Consider the following 20860-nt stretch of genomic DNA (forward strand, 5'->3'; position numbering starts at 1 on the left):
TTATCTAGTCTGAGTCATCTGAGCTGTGCTTGAAAATGTTTTGCCTTTTTCCTTTTCTATACCACTGTTGTTCGAACCTTTGGCCTGAGTGTCCTTTGATAATCTTTTAATTCTCCCACCTCCACGGTCCGCTTTGTGCTTTAACCATATTTTGATAACCGCTTCAATGTCATATGTTGTGGTTTTTCTGAATCCACTCATTTCTCGAACAGCAGCTGTAATGAATTACAGTTCGTAAAAAAACAAGTTGATTTTTTTCCCTCCTTTTTCAGTGTTTCAACCTACCAATTATAACATCTTTCAATTTAAGACTAGAGAAAGCTATAAAGCCCTTTTTTCCGCTCCAGTTCATTCCTAAAACCAAGTCATGATTCAAAGTGTTTCTTAGAATTCTTCGAACGGTATCTCCTACAGTTTTTCCGCCCATTGAAGCAAGGTGTGAAATCTATGTAAATTAAACCATAATATGTAGAATTGTATATCTTCGGTTTACTTGTGCCAAAATATAAGATTTATTACCAATTTAAATCTCTTAGTTTCGTCTCCTACTAAAATTTCATACTGACGTAAAACCTCTTTATATTTTATAGGCAATGGTGGAAAATCATTTATGTCCGAAAATCCCATGACATTACTTTTAGTGAGCACATTTTGAATTTTACTAATTTTACGATCAAGGCCCGAAAACATCGTGTAGACAGTGCGCCGGAACTGTTCATCTTTAGCACAGCAAGCTGTTTCAATGAAATTATATGTAAATTTATTGATATCCAATTCTATTGTTAGATATATAAGATTCACCTGATGAATGCAAATTTGAATTAGCGGTAGCTTTAGCTGTAGTTTCACTGATTGGAAAGTCTCCCAATCTGACATTAAATGGACTTTGGAATGCTAAATAAGGGAGATCAAATAAGAGTACTATATTCGAAGATAATTTTGGTAAACGTTTAAATACCTAGTGAATGACTTGAAGATATGTTCCCAACTGCAGGGTGTGGAGTGAAAATGTTTTGAGCTGAAATGTTTCAATGAAATTACATGTACATTTATTGATATCAAATTTAATTGCAAGATATTATTCACCTGATGAATACAAATTGGATTTAGCACTAGCTATAGGTGTAGTTTTTCTAGCTGCAACGTCTTCCGATCTGACATTAAATTGACTTTGGGATGCTAAATAAGAGATCTCTAATAAGAGTACTATACGGGGTGTTTCAGAGAAGTCTGGAATCAATTTTCAGGCATGTTCTTTGGCTAACGGAGTAAAAAGATTCTGCGAAATATTTTCCTAAATTAATTGAACTGTATCAGAGTAAATGGCCGTCAAAAATCAGCCTTCAAAACGTCGGAAAACGCACAAATGTGGTTTCTATTATTCCTTGGACCGAATTGTTTCCTTTATTGAAAAAAAATATAAGAAACCAAATGTTAAGTAAAAGGAAACAATTGGGTTCAAGGAATAATGGAAACTGCATGTTTTCGAGGTTGATTTTTGATAGCCAATTACCCAAATATGGTTCAATTTAGGAAAACGTTTCTTATGACCTTTTTCGCTCCTTATTAGCCAACGAACACGCCTGCGTGAAAAGGTCATTTAGTTAAATGTTTTAGTACCTAGAAGATAGGTTCCCAACTGAACAATATGGAGTGTTGAAAATATTTTGAGCTGAATTCCCACAACTTGCGTTTTCTAGATTTTTGAATATATTTGCTTAAGATTATATTGATCTATTTTTTTTTTAAATAAATAGAAGTACCTCTGCAGAAGTTCTCTTGATAATCATTATTGTCATCGCAGTAGTTGATTTCTTGCGCTTCATTAAGATTTGCCTCCGGAACTGATACATCAAAAGAATTGATCAATTCACAACCTAACAGCCGGGATTTAGATACAAGTTATATTTTTAGTACTCTTATTACCATTTTAAATATATCAAGCTTATCTGTATTCTATACCTATAATAACATTTAACTTGGCTATCAAAATATCTAAGAACATGTGACAATGTGCGTAGGCAAAACCAATAGCCAAGGCTTAGTAACTAAATGAATTCTTAACTCGTATAGTAATTAAAACGGATTGACAAAGGAACTACTTACCTTTATCAAAGATAATACCTTTAGTAATTCTTCAATAACTAAACTTTTAACCAAAGCGCATATAGAAAGTGAAAAACGTATTATTAATTAACCATGATGGTGCGGTGAACGATGATACAATGAGACACACGCGAACAATGGTACCGTCAGCTATTTCTTTCCCCTGCTCCTCGCTAGATGGCGAAGCGCAGTTGCCGTGTGTTTGAAATTGCTAAGTAAGTCGTTTTAAGGTCGGAATATGGTCCATGAAATACAGTTGTCAATCTGACCATAAACCAACCTTTTTTAGTACATTATAGAAATTTTCAATATATCTCGTAAGGACCTTTTTAGTCGGTTTTTGGTCTTGGACCTAAAAAAGACTCTTCGACTAAAATTCGACCCAGACCCGACCCCTTCGTGCTAAAGGGGTTAAGGAAGGTTCGCTGTTTTTAAAGTTCATTTTGGACCTTTACATGTTTCAATTTAACTTTTTAAGTTTATTATTCATTACTCTCACTGAGTGGTTTGCCTAAAGCTTTATTTCATACTGTTATATTTTATATATTGAATTTGCAATTCCAAAAGTTAGATTTGCAGTGTATTCTCCGAAAGTTAAGGAAGGTTCGCTGTTTTTAAAGTTCATTTTGGACCTGTTTATGTTTCAATTTAACTTTTTAAGTTTATTATTAATTACTCTCACTGAGTGTTTGCCTAAAGCTTTATTTCATACTGTTATATTTTATATATTGAATTTGCAATTCCAAAAGTAAGATTTGCAGTGTATTCTCCGAAAGTTAAGGAAGGTTCGCTGTTTTTAAAGTTCATTTTGGACCTTTACATGTTTCAATTTAACTTTTTAAGTTTATTATTCATTACTCTAACTGAGTGGTTCGCCTAAAGTTTTATTTCATACTGTAATATTTTATATATTGAATTTGGAATTCCAAAAGTAAGTTTTGCGTTGAATTCTCCGAAAGTTAGGGAAGGTTCGCTGTTTTTAAAGTTCATTTTGGACCTGTACATGTTTTAATTTAACCTTTTAAGTTTATTATTCATTACTCTCACTGAACGGTTCGCCTAAAGCTTTATTTCATACTGTTATATTTTATTTATTGAATTTGGAATTCCAAAAGTAAGATTTGCAGTGTATTCTCCGAAAGTTAGGGAAGATTCGCTGTTTTTAAAGTTCATTTTGGACCTGTACATGTTTCAATTTAACTTTTTAAGTTTATTATTCATTACTCTCACTGAGTGGTTCGTCTAAAGCTTTATTTCATACTGTTATATTTTATATATTGAATTTGGAATTCCAAAAGTAAGATTTGCAGTGTATTCTCCGAAAGTTAGGGAAGATTCGCTGTTTTTAAAGTTCATTTTGGACCTGTACATGTTTCAATTTAACTTTTTAAGTTTATTATTCATTACTCTCACTGAACGGTTCGCCTAAAGCTTTATTTCATACTGTTATATTTTATATATTGAATTTGCAATTCCAAAAGTAAGATTTGCGTTGAATTCTCCGAAAGTTAGGGAAGGTTCGCTGTTTTTAAAGTTCATTTTGGACCTGTACATGTTTCAATTTAACTTTTTAAGTTTATTATTCATTACTCTCACTGAACGGTTCGCCTAAAGCTTTATTTCATACTGTTATATTTTATATATTGAATTTGCAATTCCAAAAGTAAGATTTGCAGTGTATTCTCCGAAAGTTAGGGAAGATTCGCTGTTTTTAAAGTTCATTTTGGACCTGTACATGTTTCAATTTAACTTTTTAAGTTTATTATTCATTACTCTCACTGAACGGTTCGCCTAAAGCTTTATTTCATACTGTTATATTTTATATATTGAATTTGCAATTCCAAAAGTAAGATTTGCAGTGTATTCTCCGAAAGTTAAGAAAGGTTCGCTGTTTTTAAAGTTCATTTTGGACCTGTTTATGTTTCAATTTAACTTTTTAAGTTTATTATTCATTACTCTCACTGTACGGTTCGCCTAAAGCTTTATTTCATACTGTTATATTTTATATATTGAATTTGGAATTCCAAAAGTAAGATTTGCAGTGTATTCTCCAAAAGTTAAGGAAGGTTCACTGGTTTTAAAGTTCATTTTGGACCTGTACATGTTTCAATTTAACTTTTTAAGTTTATTATTAATTACTCTCACTGAGTGTTTGCCTAAAGCCTTATATCATACTGTTTTATTTTATATATTGAATTTGGAATTCCAAAAGCAAGATTTTCAGTGTATTCTCCGAAAGTTAAGGAAGGTTCGCTGTTTTTAAAGTTCATTTTGGACCTGTACATGTTTCAATTTAACTTTTTAAGTTTATTATTCATTACTCTCACTGAACGGTTTGCCTAAAGCTTTATTTCATACTGTTATATTTTATATATTGAATTTGCAATTCCAAAAGTTAGATTTGCAGTGTATTCTCCGAAAGTTAAGGAAGGTTCACTGTTTTTAAAGTTCATTTTGGACCTGTACATGTTTCAATTTAACTTTTTAAGTTTATTATTCATTACTCTCACTGAACGGTTTGCCTAAAACTTTATTTCATACTGTTATATTTTATATATTGAATTTGGAATTCCAAAATTATGATTTGCCGTGTATTCTCCGAAAGTTAAGGAAGGTTCACGGTTTTTAAAGTTCATTTTGGACCTGTACATGTTTCAATTTAACTTTTTAAGTTTATTATTCATTACTCTCACTGAACGTTTCGCCTAAAGCTTTATTTTATACTGTTATATTTTATATATTGAATTTGCAATTCCAAAAGTAAGATTTGCAGTGTATTCTCCGAAAGTTAAGGAAGGTTTGCTGTTTTTAAAGTTCATTTTGGACCTGTTTATGTTTCAATTTAACTTTTTAAGTTTATTATTCATTACTCTCACTGAACGGTTCGCCTAAAGCTTTATTTCATACTGTTATATTTTATATATTGAATTTGCAATTCCAAAAGTAAGATTTGCAGTGTATTCTCCGAATGTTAAGGAAGGTTTGCTGTTTTTAAAGTTCATTTTGGACCTGTTTATGTTTCAATTTAACTTTTTAAGTTTATTATTCATTACTCTCACTGAACGGTTCGCCTAAAGCTTTATTTCAAACTGTTATATTTTATATATTTAATTTGGAATTCCAAAAGTAAGATTTGCAGTGTATTCTCCGAAAGTTAAGGGAGGTTCGCTGTTTTTAAAGTTCATTTTGGACCTGTACATGTTTCAATTTAACCTTTTAAGTTTATTATTCATTACTCTAACTGAACGGTTCGCCTAAAGCTTTATTTCATACTCTTATATTTTATATATTGAATTTGGAATTCCAAAAGTAAGATTTGCAGTGTATTCTCCGAAAGTTTAGGAAGGTTCGCTGTTTTTAAAGTTCATTTAGGACCTGTACATGTTTCAATCTAACTTTTTAAGTTTATTATTCATTACTCTCACTGAACGGTTCGCCTAAAGCTTTATTTCATACTGTTATATTTTATATATTGAATTTGCAATTCCAAAAGTAAGATTTGCAGTGTATTCTCCGAAAGTTAAGGAAGGTTCGCTGTTTTTAAAGTTCATTTTGGACCTTTACATGTTTCAATTTAACTTTTTAAGTTTATTATTCATTACTCTAACTGAGTGGTTCGCCTAAAGCTTTATTTCATACTGTTATATTTTATATATTGAATTTGGAATTCCAAAAGTAAGTTTTGCGTTAAATTCTCCGAAAGTTAGGGAAGGTTCGCTGTTTTTAAAGTTCATTTTGGACCTGTACATGTTTTAATTTAACCTTTTAAGTTTATTATTCATTACTCTCACTGAACGATTCGCCTAAAGCTTTATTTCATACTGTTATATTTTATTTATTGAATTTGGAAATCCAAAAGTAAGATTTGCAGTGTATTCTCCGAAAGTTAGGGAAGATTCGCTGTTTTTAAAGTTCATTTTGGAAATGTACATGTTTCAATTTAACTTTTTAAGTTTATTATTCATTACTCTCACTGAACGGTTCGCCTAAAGCTTTATTTCATACTGTTATATTTTATATATTGAATTTGCAATTCCAAAAGTAAGATTTGCAGTGTATTCTCCGAAAGGTAAGAAAGGTTCGCTGTTTTTAAAGTTCATTTTGGACCTGTTTATGTTTCAATTAACTTTTTAAGTTTATTATTCATTACTCTCACTGTACGGTTCGCCTAAAGCTTTATTTCATACTGTTATATTTTATATATTGAATTTGGAATTCCAAAAGTAAGATTTGCAGTGTATTCTCCAAAAGTTAAGGAAGGTTCACTGGTTTTAAAGTTCATTTTGGACCTGTACATGTTTCAATTTAACTTTTTAAGTTTATTATTAATTACTCTCACTGAGTGTTTGCCTAAAGCCTTATATCATACTGTTTTATTTTATATATTGAATTTGGAATTCCAAAAGCAAGATTTTCAGTGTATTCTCCGAAAGTTAAGGAAGGTTTGCTGTTTTTAAAGTTCATTTTGGACCTGTACATGTTTCAATTTAACTTTTTAAGTTTATTATTCATTACTCTAACTGAGTGGTTCGCCTAAAGCTTTATTTCATACTGTTATATTTTATATATTGAATTTGGAATTCCAAAAGTAAGTTTTGCGTTAAATTCTCCGAAAGTTAGGGAAGGTTCGCTGTTTTTAAAGTTCATTTTGGACCTGTACATGTTTTAATTTAACCTTTTAAGTTTATTATTCATTACTCTCACTGAACGGTTTGCCTAAAGCTTTATTTCATACTGTTATATTTTATATATTGAATTTGGAATTCCAAAAGTAAGATTTGCGTTGAATTCTCCGAAAGTTAGGGAAGGTTCGCTGTTTTTAAAGTTCATTTTGGACCTGTACATGTTTTAATTTAACCTTTTAAGTTTATTATTCATTACTCTCACTGAACGATTCGCCTAAAGCTTTATTTCATACTGTTATATTTTATTTATTGAATTTGGAAATCCAAAAGTAAGATTTGCAGTGTATTCTCCGAAAGTTAGGGAAGATTCGCTGTTTTTAAAGTTCATTTTGGAAATGTACATGTTTCAATTTAACTTTTTAAGTTTATTATTCATTACTCTCACTGAACGGTTCGCCTAAAGCTTTATTTCATACTGTTATATTTTATATATTGAATTTGCAATTCCAAAAGTAAGATTTGCAGTGTATTCTCCGAAAGGTAAGAAAGGTTCGCTGTTTTTAAAGTTCATTTTGGACCTGTTTATGTTTCAATTAACTTTTTAAGTTTATTATTCATTACTCTCACTGTACGGTTCGCCTAAAGCTTTATTTCATACTGTTATATTTTATATATTGAATTTGGAATTCCAAAAGTAAGATTTGCAGTGTATTCTCCAAAAGTTAAGGAAGGTTCACTGGTTTTAAAGTTCATTTTGGACCTGTACATGTTTCAATTTAACTTTTTAAGTTTATTATTAATTACTCTCACTGAGTGTTTGCCTAAAGCCTTATATCATACTGTTTTATTTTATATATTGAATTTGGAATTCCAAAAGCAAGATTTTCAGTGTATTCTCCGAAAGTTAAGGAAGGTTCGCTGTTTTAAAGTTGATTTTGGACCTTTACTTGTTTCAATTTAACTTTTAAAGTTTATTATTCATTACTCTCACTGAACGGTTTGCCTAAAGCTTTATTTCATACTGTTATATTTTATATATTGAATTTGCAATTCCAAAAGTAAGATTTGCAGTGTATTCTCCGAAAGTTAAGGAAGGTTCGCTGTTTTTAAAGTTCATTTTGGACCTGTACCTGTTTCAATTTAACCTTTTAAGTTTATTATTCATTACTCTAACTGAACGGTTCGCCTAAAGCTTTATTTCATACTCTTATATTTTATTTATTGAATTTGGAATTCCAAAAGTAAGATTTGCAGTGTATTCTCCGAAAGTTAAGGAAGGTTCACTGTTTTTAAAGTTCATTTTGGACCTGTACATGTTTCAATTTAACTTTTTAAGTTTATTATTCATTACTCTCACTGAACGGTTTGCCTAAAGCTTTATTTCATACTGTTATATTTTCTATATTGAATTTGGAATTCCAAAAGTAAGATTTGCGTTGAATTCTCCGAAAGTTAGGGAAGGTTCGCTGTTTTTAAAGTTCATTTTGGACCTGTACATGTTTTAATTTAACCTTTTAAGTTTATTATTCATTACTCTCACTGAACGGTTCGCCTAAAGCTTTATTTCATACTGTTATATTTTATTTATTGAATTTGGAAATCCAAAAGTAAGATTTGCAGTGTATTCTCCGAAAGTTAGGGAAGATTCGCTGTTTTTAAAGTTCATTTTGGAAATGTACATGTTTCAATTTAACTTTTTAAGTTTATTATTCATTACTCTCACTGAACGGTTCGCCTAAAGCTTTATTTCATACTGTTATATTTTATATATTGAATTTGCAATTCCAAAAGTAAGATTTGCAGTGTATTCTCCGAAAGTTAAGAAAGGTTCGCTGTTTTTAAAGTTCATTTTGGACCTGTTTATGTTTCAATTTAACTTTTTAAGTTTATTATTCATTACTCTCACTGAACGGTTCGCCTAAAGCTTTATTTCATACTCTTATATTTTATATATTGAATTTGGAATTCCAAAAGTAAGATTTGCAGTGTATTCTCCGAAAGTTAAGGAAGGTTTGCTGTTTTTAAAGTTCATTTTGGACCTGTACATGTTTCAATTTAACTTTTTAAGTTTATTACTCATTACTCTAACTGAGTGGTTCGCCTAAAGCTTTATTTCATACTGTTATATTTTATATATTGAATTTGGAATTCCAAAAGTAAGTTTTGCGTTAAATTCTCCGAAAGTTAGGGAAGGTTCGCTGTTTTTAAAGTTCATTTTGGACCTGTACATGTTTTAATTTAACCTTTTAAGTTTATTATTCATTACTCTCACTGAACGGTTTGCCTAAAGCTTTATTTCATACTGTTATATTTTATATATTGAATTTGGAATTCCAAAAGTAAGATTTGCGTTGAATTCTCCGAAAGTTAGGGAAGGTTCGCTGTTTTTAAAGTTCATTTTGGACCTGTACATGTTTTAATTTAACCTTTTAAGTTTATTATTCATTACTCTCACTGAACGATTCGCCTAAAGCTTTATTTCATACTGTTATATTTTATTTATTGAATTTGGAAATCCAAAAGTAAGATTTGCAGTGTATTCTCCGAAAGTTAGGGAAGATTCGCTGTTTTTAAAGTTCATTTTGGAAATGTACATGTTTCAATTTAACTTTTTAAGTTTATTATTCATTACTCTCACTGAACGGTTCGCCTAAAGCTTTATTTCATACTGTTATATTTTATATATTGAATTTGCAATTCCAAAAGTAAGATTTGCAGTGTATTCTCCAAAAGTTAAGGAAGGTTCACTGGTTTTAAAGTTCATTTTGGACCTGTACATGTTTCAATTTAACTTTTTAAGTTTATTATTAATTACTCTCACTGAGTGTTTGCCTAAAGCCTTATATCATACTGTTTTATTTTATATATTGAATTTGGAATTCCAAAAGCAAGATTTTCAGTGTATTCTCCGAAAGTTAAGGAAGGTTCGCTGTTTTTAAAGTTGATTTTGGACCTTTACTTGTTTCAATTTAACTTTTTAAGTTTATTATTCATTACTCTCACTGAACGGTTTGCCTAAAGCTTTATTTCATACTGTTATATTTTATATATTGAATTTGCAATTCCAAAAGTAAGATTTGCAGTGTATTCTCCGAAAGTTAAGGAAGGTTCGCTGTTTTTAAAGTTCATTTTGGACCTGTACCTGTTTCAATTTAACCTTTTAAGTTTATTATTCATTACTCTAACTGAACGGTTCGCCTAAAGCTTTATTTCATACTCTTATATTTTATTTATTGAATTTGGAATTCCAAAAGTAAGATTTGCAGTGTATTCTCCGAAAGTTAAGGAAGGTTCACTGTTTTTAAAGTTCATTTTGGACCTGTACATGTTTCAATTTAACTTTTTAAGTTTATTATTCATTACTCTCACTGAACGGTTTGCCTAAAGCTTTATTTCATACTGTTATATTTTATATATTGAATTTGGAATTCCAAAAGTAAGATTTGCGTTGAATTCTCCGAAAGTTAGGGAAGGTTCGCTGTTTTTAAAGTTCATTTTGGACCTGTACATGTTTCAATTTAACCTTTTAAGTTTATTATTCATTACTCTAACTGAACGGTTCGCCTAAAGCTTTATTTCATACTGTTATATTTTATATATTTACTTTGGAATTCCAAAAAGTAAGATTTGCAGTGTATTCTCCGAAAGTTAAGGAAGATTTGCTGTTTTTAAAGTTCATTTTGGACCTGTACATGTTTCAATTTAACTTTTTAAGTTTATTATTCATTACTCTAACTGAGTGGTTCGCCTAAAGCTTTATTTCATACTGTTATATTTTATATATTGAATTTGGAATTCCAAAAGTAAGTTTTGCGTTAAATTCTCCGAAAGTTAGGGAAGGTTCGCTGTTTTTAAAGTTCATTTTGGACCTGTACATGTTTTAATTTAACCTTTTAAGTTTATTATTCATTACTCTCACTGAACGGTTTGCCTAAAGCTTTATTTCATACTGTTATATTTTATATATTGAATTTGGAATTCCAAAAGTAAGATTTGCGTTGAATTCTCCGAAAGTTAGGGAAGGTTCGCTGTTTTTAAAGTTCATTTTGGACCTGTACATGTTTTAATTTAACCTTTTAAGTTTATTATTCATTACTCTCACTGAACGGTTCGCCTAAAGCTTTATTTCATACTGTTATATTTTATTTATTGAATTTGGAAATCCAAAAGTAAGATTTGCAGTGTATTCTCCGAAAGTTAGGGAAGATTCGCTGTTTTTAAAGTTCATTTTGGAAATGTACATGTTTCAATTTAACTTTTTAAGTTTATTATTCATTACTCTCACTGAACGGTTCGCCTAAAGCTTTATTTCATACTGTTATATTTTATATATTGAATTTGCAATTCCAAAAGTAAGATTTGCAGTGTATTCTCCGAAAGTTAAGAAAGGTTCGCTGTTTTTAAAGTTCATTTTGGACCTGTTTATGTTTCAATTAACTTTTTAAGTTTATTACTCATTACTCTCACTGAACGTTTCGCCTAAAGCTTTATTTCATACTGTTATATTTTATATATTGAATTTGCAATTCCAAAAGTAAGATTTGCAGTGTATTCTCCGAATGTTAAGGAAGGTTTGCTGTTTTTAAAGTTCATTTTGGACCTGTTTATGTTTCAATTTAACTTTTTAAGTTTATTATTCATTACTCTCACTGAACGGTTCGCCTAAAGCTTTATTTCAAACTGTTATATTTTATATATTTAATTTGGAATTCCAAAAGTAAGATTTGCAGTGTATTCTCCGAAAGTTAAGGAAGGTTCGCTGTTTTTAAAGTTCATTTTGGACCTGTACATGTTTCAATTTAACCTTTTATGTTTATTATTCATTACTCTAACTGAACGGTTCGCCTAAAGCTTTATTTCATACTCTTATATTTTATATATTGAATTTGGAATTCCAAAAGTAAGATTTGCAGTGTATTCTCCGAAAGTTTAGGAAGGTTCGCTGTTTTTAAAGTTCATTTAGGACCTGTACATGTTTCAATCTAACTTTTTAAGTTTATTATTCATTACTCTCACTGAACGGTTCGCCTAAAGCTTTATTTCATACTGTTATATTTTATATATTGAATTTGCAATTCCAAAAGTAAGATTTGCAGTGTATTCTCCGAAAGTTAAGGAAGGTTCGCTGTTTTTAAAGTTCATTTTGGACCTTTACATGTTTCAATTTAACTTTTTAAGTTTATTATTCATTACTCTAACTGAGTGGTTCGCCTAAAGCTTTATTTCATACTGTTATATTTTATATATTGAATTTGGAATTCCAAAAAAAGTTTTGCGTTAAATTCTCCGAAAGTTAGGGAAGGTTCGCTGTTTTTAAAGTTCATTTTGGACCTGTACATGTTTTAATTTAACCTTTTAAGTTTATTATTCATTACTCTCACTGAACGATTCGCCTAAAGCTTTATTTCATACTGTTATATTTTATTTATTGAATTTGGAAATCCAAAAGTAAGATTTGCAGTGTATTCTCCGAAAGTTAGGGAAGATTCGCTGTTTTTAAAGTTCATTTTGGAAATGTACATGTTTCAATTCAACTTTTTAAGTTTATTATTCATTACTCTCACTGAACGGTTCGCCTAAAGCTTTATTTCATACTGTTATATTTTATATATTGAATTTGCAATTCCAAAAGTAAGATTTGCAGTGTATTCTCCGAAAGGTAAGAAAGGTTCGCTGTTTTTAAAGTTCATTTTGGACCTGTTTATGTTTCAATTAACTTTTTAAGTTTATTATTCATTACTCTCACTGTACGGTTCGCCTAAAGCTTTATTTCATACTGTTATATTTTATATATTGAATTTGGAATTCCAAAAGTAAGATTTGCAGTGTATTCTCCAAAAGTTAAGGAAGGTTCACTGGTTTTAATGTTCATTTTGGACCTGTACATGTTTCAATTTAACTTTTTAAGTTTATTATTAATTACTCTCACTGAGTGTTTGCCTAAAGCCTTATATCATACTGTTTTATTTTATATATTGAATTTGGAATTCCAAAAGCAAGATTTTCAGTGTATACTCCGAAAGTTAAGGAAGGTTCGCTGTTTTTAAAGTTCATTTTGGACCTTTACTTGTTTCAATTTAACTTTTTAAGTTTATTATTCATTACTCTCACTGAACGGTTTGCCTAAAGCTTTATTTCATACTGTTATATTTTATATATTTACTTTGGAATTCCAAAAAGTAAGATTTGCAGTGTATTCTCCGAAAGTTAAGGAAGATTTGCTGTTTTTAAAGTTCATTTTGGACCTGTACATGTTTCAATTTAACTTTTTAAGTTTATTATTCATTACTCTAACTGAGTGGTTCGCCTAAAGCTTTATTTCATACTGTTATATTTTATATATTGAATTTGGAATTCCAAAAGTAAGTTTTGCGTTAAATTCTCCGAAAGTTAGGGAAGGTTCGCTGTTTTTAAAGTTCATTTTGGACCTGTACATGTTTTAATTTAACCTTTTAAGTTTATTATTCATTACTCTCACTGAACGGTTTGCCTAAAGCTTTATTTCATACTGTTATATTTTATATATTGAATTTGGAATTCCAAAAGTAAGATTTGCGTTGAATTCTCCGAAAGTTAGGGAAGGTTCGCTGTTTTTAAAGTTCATTTTGGACCTGTACATGTTTTAATTTAACCTTTTAAGTTTATTATTCATTACTCTCACTGAACGGTTCGCCTAAAGCTTTATTTCATACTGTTATATTTTATTTATTGAATTTGGAAATCCAAAAGTAAGATTTGCAGTGTATTCTCCGAAAGTTAGGGAAGATTCGCTGTTTTTAAAGTTCATTTTGGAAATGTACATGTTTCAATTTAACTTTTTAAGTTTATTATTCATTACTCTCACTGAACGGTTCGCCTAAAGCTTTATTTCATACTGTTATATTTTATATATTGAATTTGCAATTCCAAAAGTAAGATTTGCAGTGTATTCTCCGAAAGTTAAGAAAGGTTCGCTGTTTTTAAAGTTCATTTTGGACCTGTTTATGTTTCAATTAACTTTTTAAGTTTATTACTCATTACTCTCACTGAACGTTTCGCCTAAAGCTTTATTTCATACTGTTATATTTTATATATTGAATTTGCAATTCCAAAAGTAAGATTTGCAGTGTATTCTCCGAATGTTAAGGAAGGTTTGCTGTTTTTAAAGTTCATTTTGGACCTGTTTATGTTTCAATTTAACTTTTTAAGTTTATTATTCATTACTCTCACTGAACGGTTCGCCTAAAGCTTTATTTCAAACTGTTATATTTTATATATTTAATTTGGAATTCCAAAAGTAAGATTTGCAGTGTATTCTCCGAAAGTTAAGGAAGGTTCGCTGTTTTTAAAGTTCATTTTGGACCTGTACATGTTTCAATTTAACCTTTTAAGTTTATTATTCATTACTCTAACTGAACGGTTCGCCTAAAGCTTTATTTCATACTCTTATATTTTATATATTGAATTTGGAATTCCAAAAGTAAGATTTGCAGTGTATTCTCCGAAAGTTTAGGAAGGTTCGCTGTTTTTAAAGTTCATTTAGGACCTGTACATGTTTCAATCTAACTTTTTAAGTTTATTATTCATTACTCTCACTGAACGGTTCGCCTAAAGCTTTATTTCATACTGTTATATTTTATATATTGAATTTGCAATTCCAAAAGTAAGATTTGCAGTGTATTCTCCGAAAGTTAAGGAAGGTTCGCTGTTTTTAAAGTTCATTTTGGACCTTTACATGTTTCAATTTAACTTTTTAAGTTTATTATTCATTACTCTAACTGAGTGGTTCGCCTAAAGCTTTATTTCATACTGTTATATTTTATATATTGAATTTGGAATTCCAAAAAAAGTTTTGCGTTAAATTCTCCGAAAGTTAGGGAAGGTTCGCTGTTTTTAAAGTTCATTTTGGACCTGTACATGTTTTAATTTAACCTTTTAAGTTTATTATTCATTACTCTCACTGAACGATTCGCCTAAAGCTTTATTTCATACTGTTATATTTTATTTATTGAATTTGGAAATCCAAAAGTAAGATTTGCAGTGTATTCTCCGAAAGTTAGGGAAGATTCGCTGTTTTTAAAGTTCATTTTGGAAATGTACATGTTTCAATTCAACTTTTTAAGTTTATTATTCATTACTCTCACTGAACGGTTCGCCTAAAGCTTTATTTCATACTGTTATATTTTATATATTGAATTTGCAATTCCAAAAGTAAGATTTGCAGTGTATTCTCCGAAAGGTAAGAAAGGTTCGCTGTTTTTAAAGTTCATTTTGGACCTGTTTATGTTTCAATTAACTTTTTAAGTTTATTATTCATTACTCTCACTGTACGGTTCGCCTAAAGCTTTATTTCATACTGTTATATTTTATATATTGAATTTGGAATTCCAAAAGTAAGATTTGCAGTGTATTCTCCAAAAGTTAAGGAAGGTTCACTGGTTTTAATGTTCATTTTGGACCTGTACATGTTTCAATTTAACTTTTTAAGTTTATTATTAATTACTCTCACTGAGTGTTTGCCTAAAGCCTTATATCATACTGTTTTATTTTATATATTGAATTTGGAATTCCAAAAGCAAGATTTTCAGTGTATACTCCGAAAGTTAAGGAAGGTTCGCTGTTTTTAAAGTTCATTTTGGACCTTTACTTGTTTCAATTTAACTTTTTAAGTTTATTATTCATTACTCTCACTGAACGGTTTGCCTAAAGCTTTATTTCATACTGTTATATTTTATATATTGAATTTGCAATTCCAAAAGTAAGATTTGCAGTGTATTCTCCGAAAGTTAAGGAAGGTTCGCTGTTTTTAAAGTTCATTTTGGACCTGTACCTGTTTCAATTTAACCTTTTAAGTTTATTATTCATTACTCTAACTGAACGGTTCGCCTAAAGCTTTATTTCATACTCTTATATTTTATTTATTGAATTTGGAATTCCAAAAGTAAGATTTGCAGTGTATTCTCCGAAAGTTAAGGAAGGTTCACTGTTTTTAAAGTTCATTTTGGACCTGTACATGTTTCAATTTAACTTTTTAAGTTTATTATTCATTACTCTCACTGAACGGTTTGCCTAAAGCTTTATTTCATACTGTTATATTTTATATATTGAATTTGGAATTCCAAAAGTAAGATTTGCGTTGAATTCTCCGAAAGTTAGGGAAGGTTCGCTGTTTTTAAAGTTCATTTTGGACCTGTACATGTTTCAATTTAACCTTTTAAGTTTATTATTCATTACTCTAACTGAACGGTTCGCCTAAAGCTTTATTTCATACTGTTATATTTTATATACTTACTTTGGAATTCCAAAAGTAAGATTTGCAGTGTATTCTCCGAAAGTTAAGGAAGGTTTGCTGTTTTTAAAGTTCATTTTGGACCTGTACATGTTTCAATTTAACTTTTTAAGTTTATTATTCATTACTCTAACTGAGTGGTTCGCCTAAAGCTTTATTTCATACTGTTATATTTTATATATTGAATTTGGAATTCCAAAAGTAAGTTTTGCGTTAAATTCTCCGAAAGTTAGGGAAGGTTCGCTGTTTTTAAAGTTCATTTTGGACCTGTACATGTTTTAATTTAACCTTTTAAGTTTATTATTCATTACTCTCACTGAACGGTTTGCCTAAAGCTTTATTTCATACTGTTATATTTTATATATTGAATTTGGAATTCCAAAAGTAAGATTTGCGTTGAATTCTCCGAAAGTTAGGGAAGGTTCGCTGTTTTTAAAGTTCATTTTGGACCTGTACATGTTTCAATTTAACCTTTTAAGTTTATTATTCATTACTCTAACTGAACGGTTCGCCTAAAGCTTTATTTCATACTGTTATATTTTATATATTGAATTTGCAATTCCAAAAGTAAGATTTGCAGTGTATTCTCCGAAAGTTAAGGAAGGTTCGCTGTTTTTAAAGTTCATTTTGGACCTTTACATGTTTCAATTTAACTTTTTAAGTTTATTATTCATTACTCTAACTGAGTGGTTCGCCTAAAGCTTTATTTCATACTGTTATATTTTATATATTGAATTTGGAATTCCAAAAGTAAGTTTTGCGTTAAATTCTCCGAAAGTTAGGGAAGGTTCGCTGTTTTTAAAGTTCATTTTGGACCTGTACATGTTTTAATTTAACCTTTTAAGTTTATTATTCATGACTCTCACTGAACGGTTCGCCTAAAGCTTTATTTCATACTGTTATATTTTATTTATTGAATTTGGAAATCCAAAAGTAAGATTTGCAGTGTATTCTCCGAAAGTTAGGGAAGATTCGCTGTTTTTAAAGTTCATTTTGGAAATGTACATGTTTCAATTTAACTTTTTAAGTTTATTATTCATTACTCTCACTGAACGGTTCGCCTAAAGCTTTATTTCATACTGTTATATTTTATATATTGAATTTGCAATTCCAAAAGTAAGATTTGCAGTGTATTCTCCGAAAGTTAAGAAAGGTTCGCTGTTTTTAAAGTTCATTTTGGACCTGTTTATGTTTCAATTAACTTTTTAAGTTTATTATTCATTACTCTCACTGTACGGTTCGCCTAAAGCTTTATTTCATACTGTTATATTTTATATATTGAATTTGGAATTCCAAAAGTTAGATTTGCAGTGTATTCTCCAAAAGTTAAGGAAGGTTCACTGGTTTTAAAGTTCTTTTTGGACCTGTACATGTTTCAATTTAACTTTTTAAGTTTATTATTAATTACTCTCACTGAGTGTTTGCCTAAAGCCTTATATCATACTGTTTTATTTTATATATTGAATTTGGAATTCCAAAAGCAAGATTTTCAGTGTATTCTCCGAAAGTTAAGGAAGGTTCGCTGTTTTTAAAGTTCATTTTGGACCTGTACATGTTTCAATTTAACTTTTTAAGTTAATTATTCATTACTTTCACTGAACGGTTTGCCTAAAGCTTTATTTCATACTGTTATATTTTATATATTGAATTTGCAATTCAAAAAGTTAGATTTGCAGTGTATTCTCCGAAAGTTAAGGAAGGTTCGCTGTTTTTAAAGTTCATTTTGGACCTGTACATGTTTCAATTTAACCTTTTAAGTTTATTATTCATTACTCTAACTGAACGGTTCGCCTAAAGCTTTATTTCATACTCTTATATTTTATATATTGAATTTGGAATTCCAAAAGTAAGATTTGCAGTGTATTCTCCGAAAGTTAAGGAAGGTTCACTGTTTTTAAAGTTCATTTTGGACCTGTACATGTTTCAATTTAACTTTTTAAGTTTATTATTCATTCCTCTCACTGAGTGGTTTGCCTAAAGCTTTATTTCATACTGTTATATTTTATATATTGAATTTGGAATTCCAAAAGTAAGATTTGCGTTGAATTCTCCGAAAGTTAGGGAAGGTTCGCTGTTTTTAAAGTTCATTTTGGACCTGTACATGTTTTAATTTAACCTTTTAAGTTTATTATTCATTACTCTCACTGAACGGTTCGCCTAAAGCTTTATTTCATACTGTTATATTTTATTTATTGAATTTGGAAATCCAAAAGTAAGATTTGCAGTGTATTCTCCGAAAGTTAGGGAAGATTCGCTGTTTTTAAAGTTCATTTTGGAAATGTACATGTTTCAATTTAACTTTTTAAGTTTATTATTCATTACTCTCACTGAACGGTTCGCCTAAAGCTTTATTTCATACTGTTATATTTTATATATTGAATTTGCAATTCCAAAAGTAAGATTTGCAGTGTATTCTCCGAAAGTTAAGAAAGGTTCGCTGTTTTTAAAGTTCATTTTGGACCTGTTTATGTTTCAATTAACTTTTTAAGTTTATTACTCATTACTCTCACTGAACGTTTCGCCTAAAGCTTTATTTCATACTGTTATATTTTATATATTGAATTTGCAATTCCAAAAGTAAGATTTGCAGTGTATTCTCCGAATGTTAAGGAAGGTTTGCTGTTTTTAAAGTTCATTTTGGACCTGTTTATGTTTCAATTTAACTTTTTAAGTTTATTATTCATTACTCTCACTGAACGGTTCGCCTAAAGCTTTATTTCAAACTGTTATATTTTATATATTTAATTTGGAATTCCAAAAGTAAGATTTGCAGTGTATTCTCCGAAAGTTAAGGAAGGTTCGCTGTTTTTAAAGTTCATTTTGGACCTGTACATGTTTCAATTTAACCTTTTAAGTTTATTATTCATTACTCTAACTGAACGGTTCGCCTAAAGCTTTATTTCATACTCTTATATTTTATATATTGAATTTGGAATTCCAAAAGTAAGATTTGCAGTGTATTCTCCGAAAGTTTAGGAAGGTTCGCTGTTTTTAAAGTTCATTTAGGACCTGTACATGTTTCAATCTAACTTTTTAAGTTTATTATTCATTACTCTCACTGAACGGTTCGCCTAAAGCTTTATTTCATACTGTTATATTTTATATATTGAATTTGCAATTCCAAAAGTAAGATTTGCAGTGTATTCTCCGAAAGTTAAGGAAGGTTCGCTGTTTTTAAAGTTCATTTTGGACCTTTACATGTTTCAATTTAACTTTTTAAGTTTATTATTCATTACTCTAACTGAGTGGTTCGCCTAAAGCTTTATTTCATACTGTTATATTTTATATATTGAATTTGGAATTCCAAAAAAAGTTTTGCGTTAAATTCTCCGAAAGTTAGGGAAGGTTCGCTGTTTTTAAAGTTCATTTTGGACCTGTACATGTTTTAATTTAACCTTTTAAGTTTATTATTCATTACTCTCACTGAACGATTCGCCTAAAGCTTTATTTCATACTGTTATATTTTATTTATTGAATTTGGAAATCCAAAAGTAAGATTTGCAGTGTATTCTCCGAAAGTTAGGGAAGATTCGCTGTTTTTAAAGTTCATTTTGGAAATGTACATGTTTCAATTCAACTTTTTAAGTTTATTATTCATTACTCTCACTGAACGGTTCGCCTAAAGCTTTATTTCATACTGTTATATTTTATATATTGATTTTGCAATTCCAAAAGTAAGATTTGCAGTGTATTCTCCGAAAGGTAAGAAAGGTTCGCTGTTTTTAAAGTTCATTTTGGACCTGTTTATGTTTCAATTAACTTTTTAAGTTTATTATTCATTACTCTCACTGTACGGTTCGCCTAAAGCTTTATTTCATACTGTTATATTTTATATATTGAATTTGGAATTCCAAAAGTAAGATTTGCAGTGTATTCTCCAAAAGTTAAGGAAGGTTCACTGGTTTTAATGTTCATTTTGGACCTGTACATGTTTCAATTTAACTTTTTAAGTTTATTATTAATTACTCTCACTGAGTGTTTGCCTAAAGCCTTATATCATACTGTTTTATTTTATATATTGAATTTGGAATTCCAAAAGCAAGATTTTCAGTGTATACTCCGAAAGTTAAGGAAGGTTCGCTGTTTTTAAAGTTCATTTTGGACCTTTACTTGTTTCAATTTAACTTTTTAAGTTTATTATTCATTACTCTCACTGAACGGTTTGCCTAAAGCTTTATTTCATACTGTTATATTTTATATATTGAATTTGCAATTCCAAAAGTAAGATTTGCAGTGTATTCTCCGAAAGTTAAGGAAGGTTCGCTGTTTTTAAAGTTCATTTTGGACCTGTACCTGTTTCAATTTAACCTTTTAAGTTTATTATTCATTACTCTAACTGAACGGTTCGCCTAAAGCTTTATTTCATACTCTTATATTTTATTTATTGAATTTGGAATTCCAAAAGTAAGATTTGCAGTGTATTCTCCGAAAGTTAAGGAAGGTTCACTGTTTTTAAAGTTCATTTTGGACCTGTACATGTTTCAATTTAACTTTTTAAGTTTATTATTCATTACTCTCACTGAACGGTTTGCCTAAAGCTTTATTTCATACTGTTATATTTTATATATTGAATTTGGAATTCCAAAAGTAAGATTTGCGTTGAATTCTCCGAAAGTTAGGGAAGGTTCGCTGTTTTTAAAGTTCATTTTGGACCTGTACATGTTTCAATTTAACCTTTTAAGTTTATTATTCATTACTCTAACTGAACGGTTCGCCTAAAGCTTTATTTCATACTGTTATATTTTATATACTTACTTTGGAATTCCAAAAGTAAGATTTGCAGTGTATTCTCCGAAAGTTAAGGAAGGTTTGCTGTTTTTAAAGTTCATTTTGGACCTGTACATGTTTCAATTTAACTTTT

General features: G+C 29.5%; 1 protein-coding gene across 1 annotated transcript; it reads right to left on the minus strand.

The window, feature by feature from the left end:
• On the minus strand, positions 1-1842 carry LOC149951595 (uncharacterized). Its single transcript, XM_090169603.1, has 8 exons — positions 1764-1842; positions 1621-1696; positions 1087-1179; positions 959-1018; positions 802-894; positions 520-734; positions 286-445; positions 1-215 (listed from the first exon to the last, which is right to left on the minus strand). The coding sequence occupies exons 1-8, from the start codon at positions 1824-1826 to the stop codon at positions 1-3; spliced, it is 975 nt and encodes a 324-aa protein (XP_090025729.1). The 5' UTR covers positions 1827-1842.
• Between the last annotated feature and the right edge of the window lie 19018 nt (positions 1843-20860).

This window comes from Leiobunum rupestre, chromosome 3 (assembly GCF_980474605.1).
Source record: "Leiobunum rupestre chromosome 3, qqLeiRupe1.1.hap1, whole genome shotgun sequence".
In the NCBI taxonomy this organism is placed as follows: domain Eukaryota; kingdom Metazoa; phylum Arthropoda; class Arachnida; order Opiliones; family Sclerosomatidae; genus Leiobunum; species Leiobunum rupestre.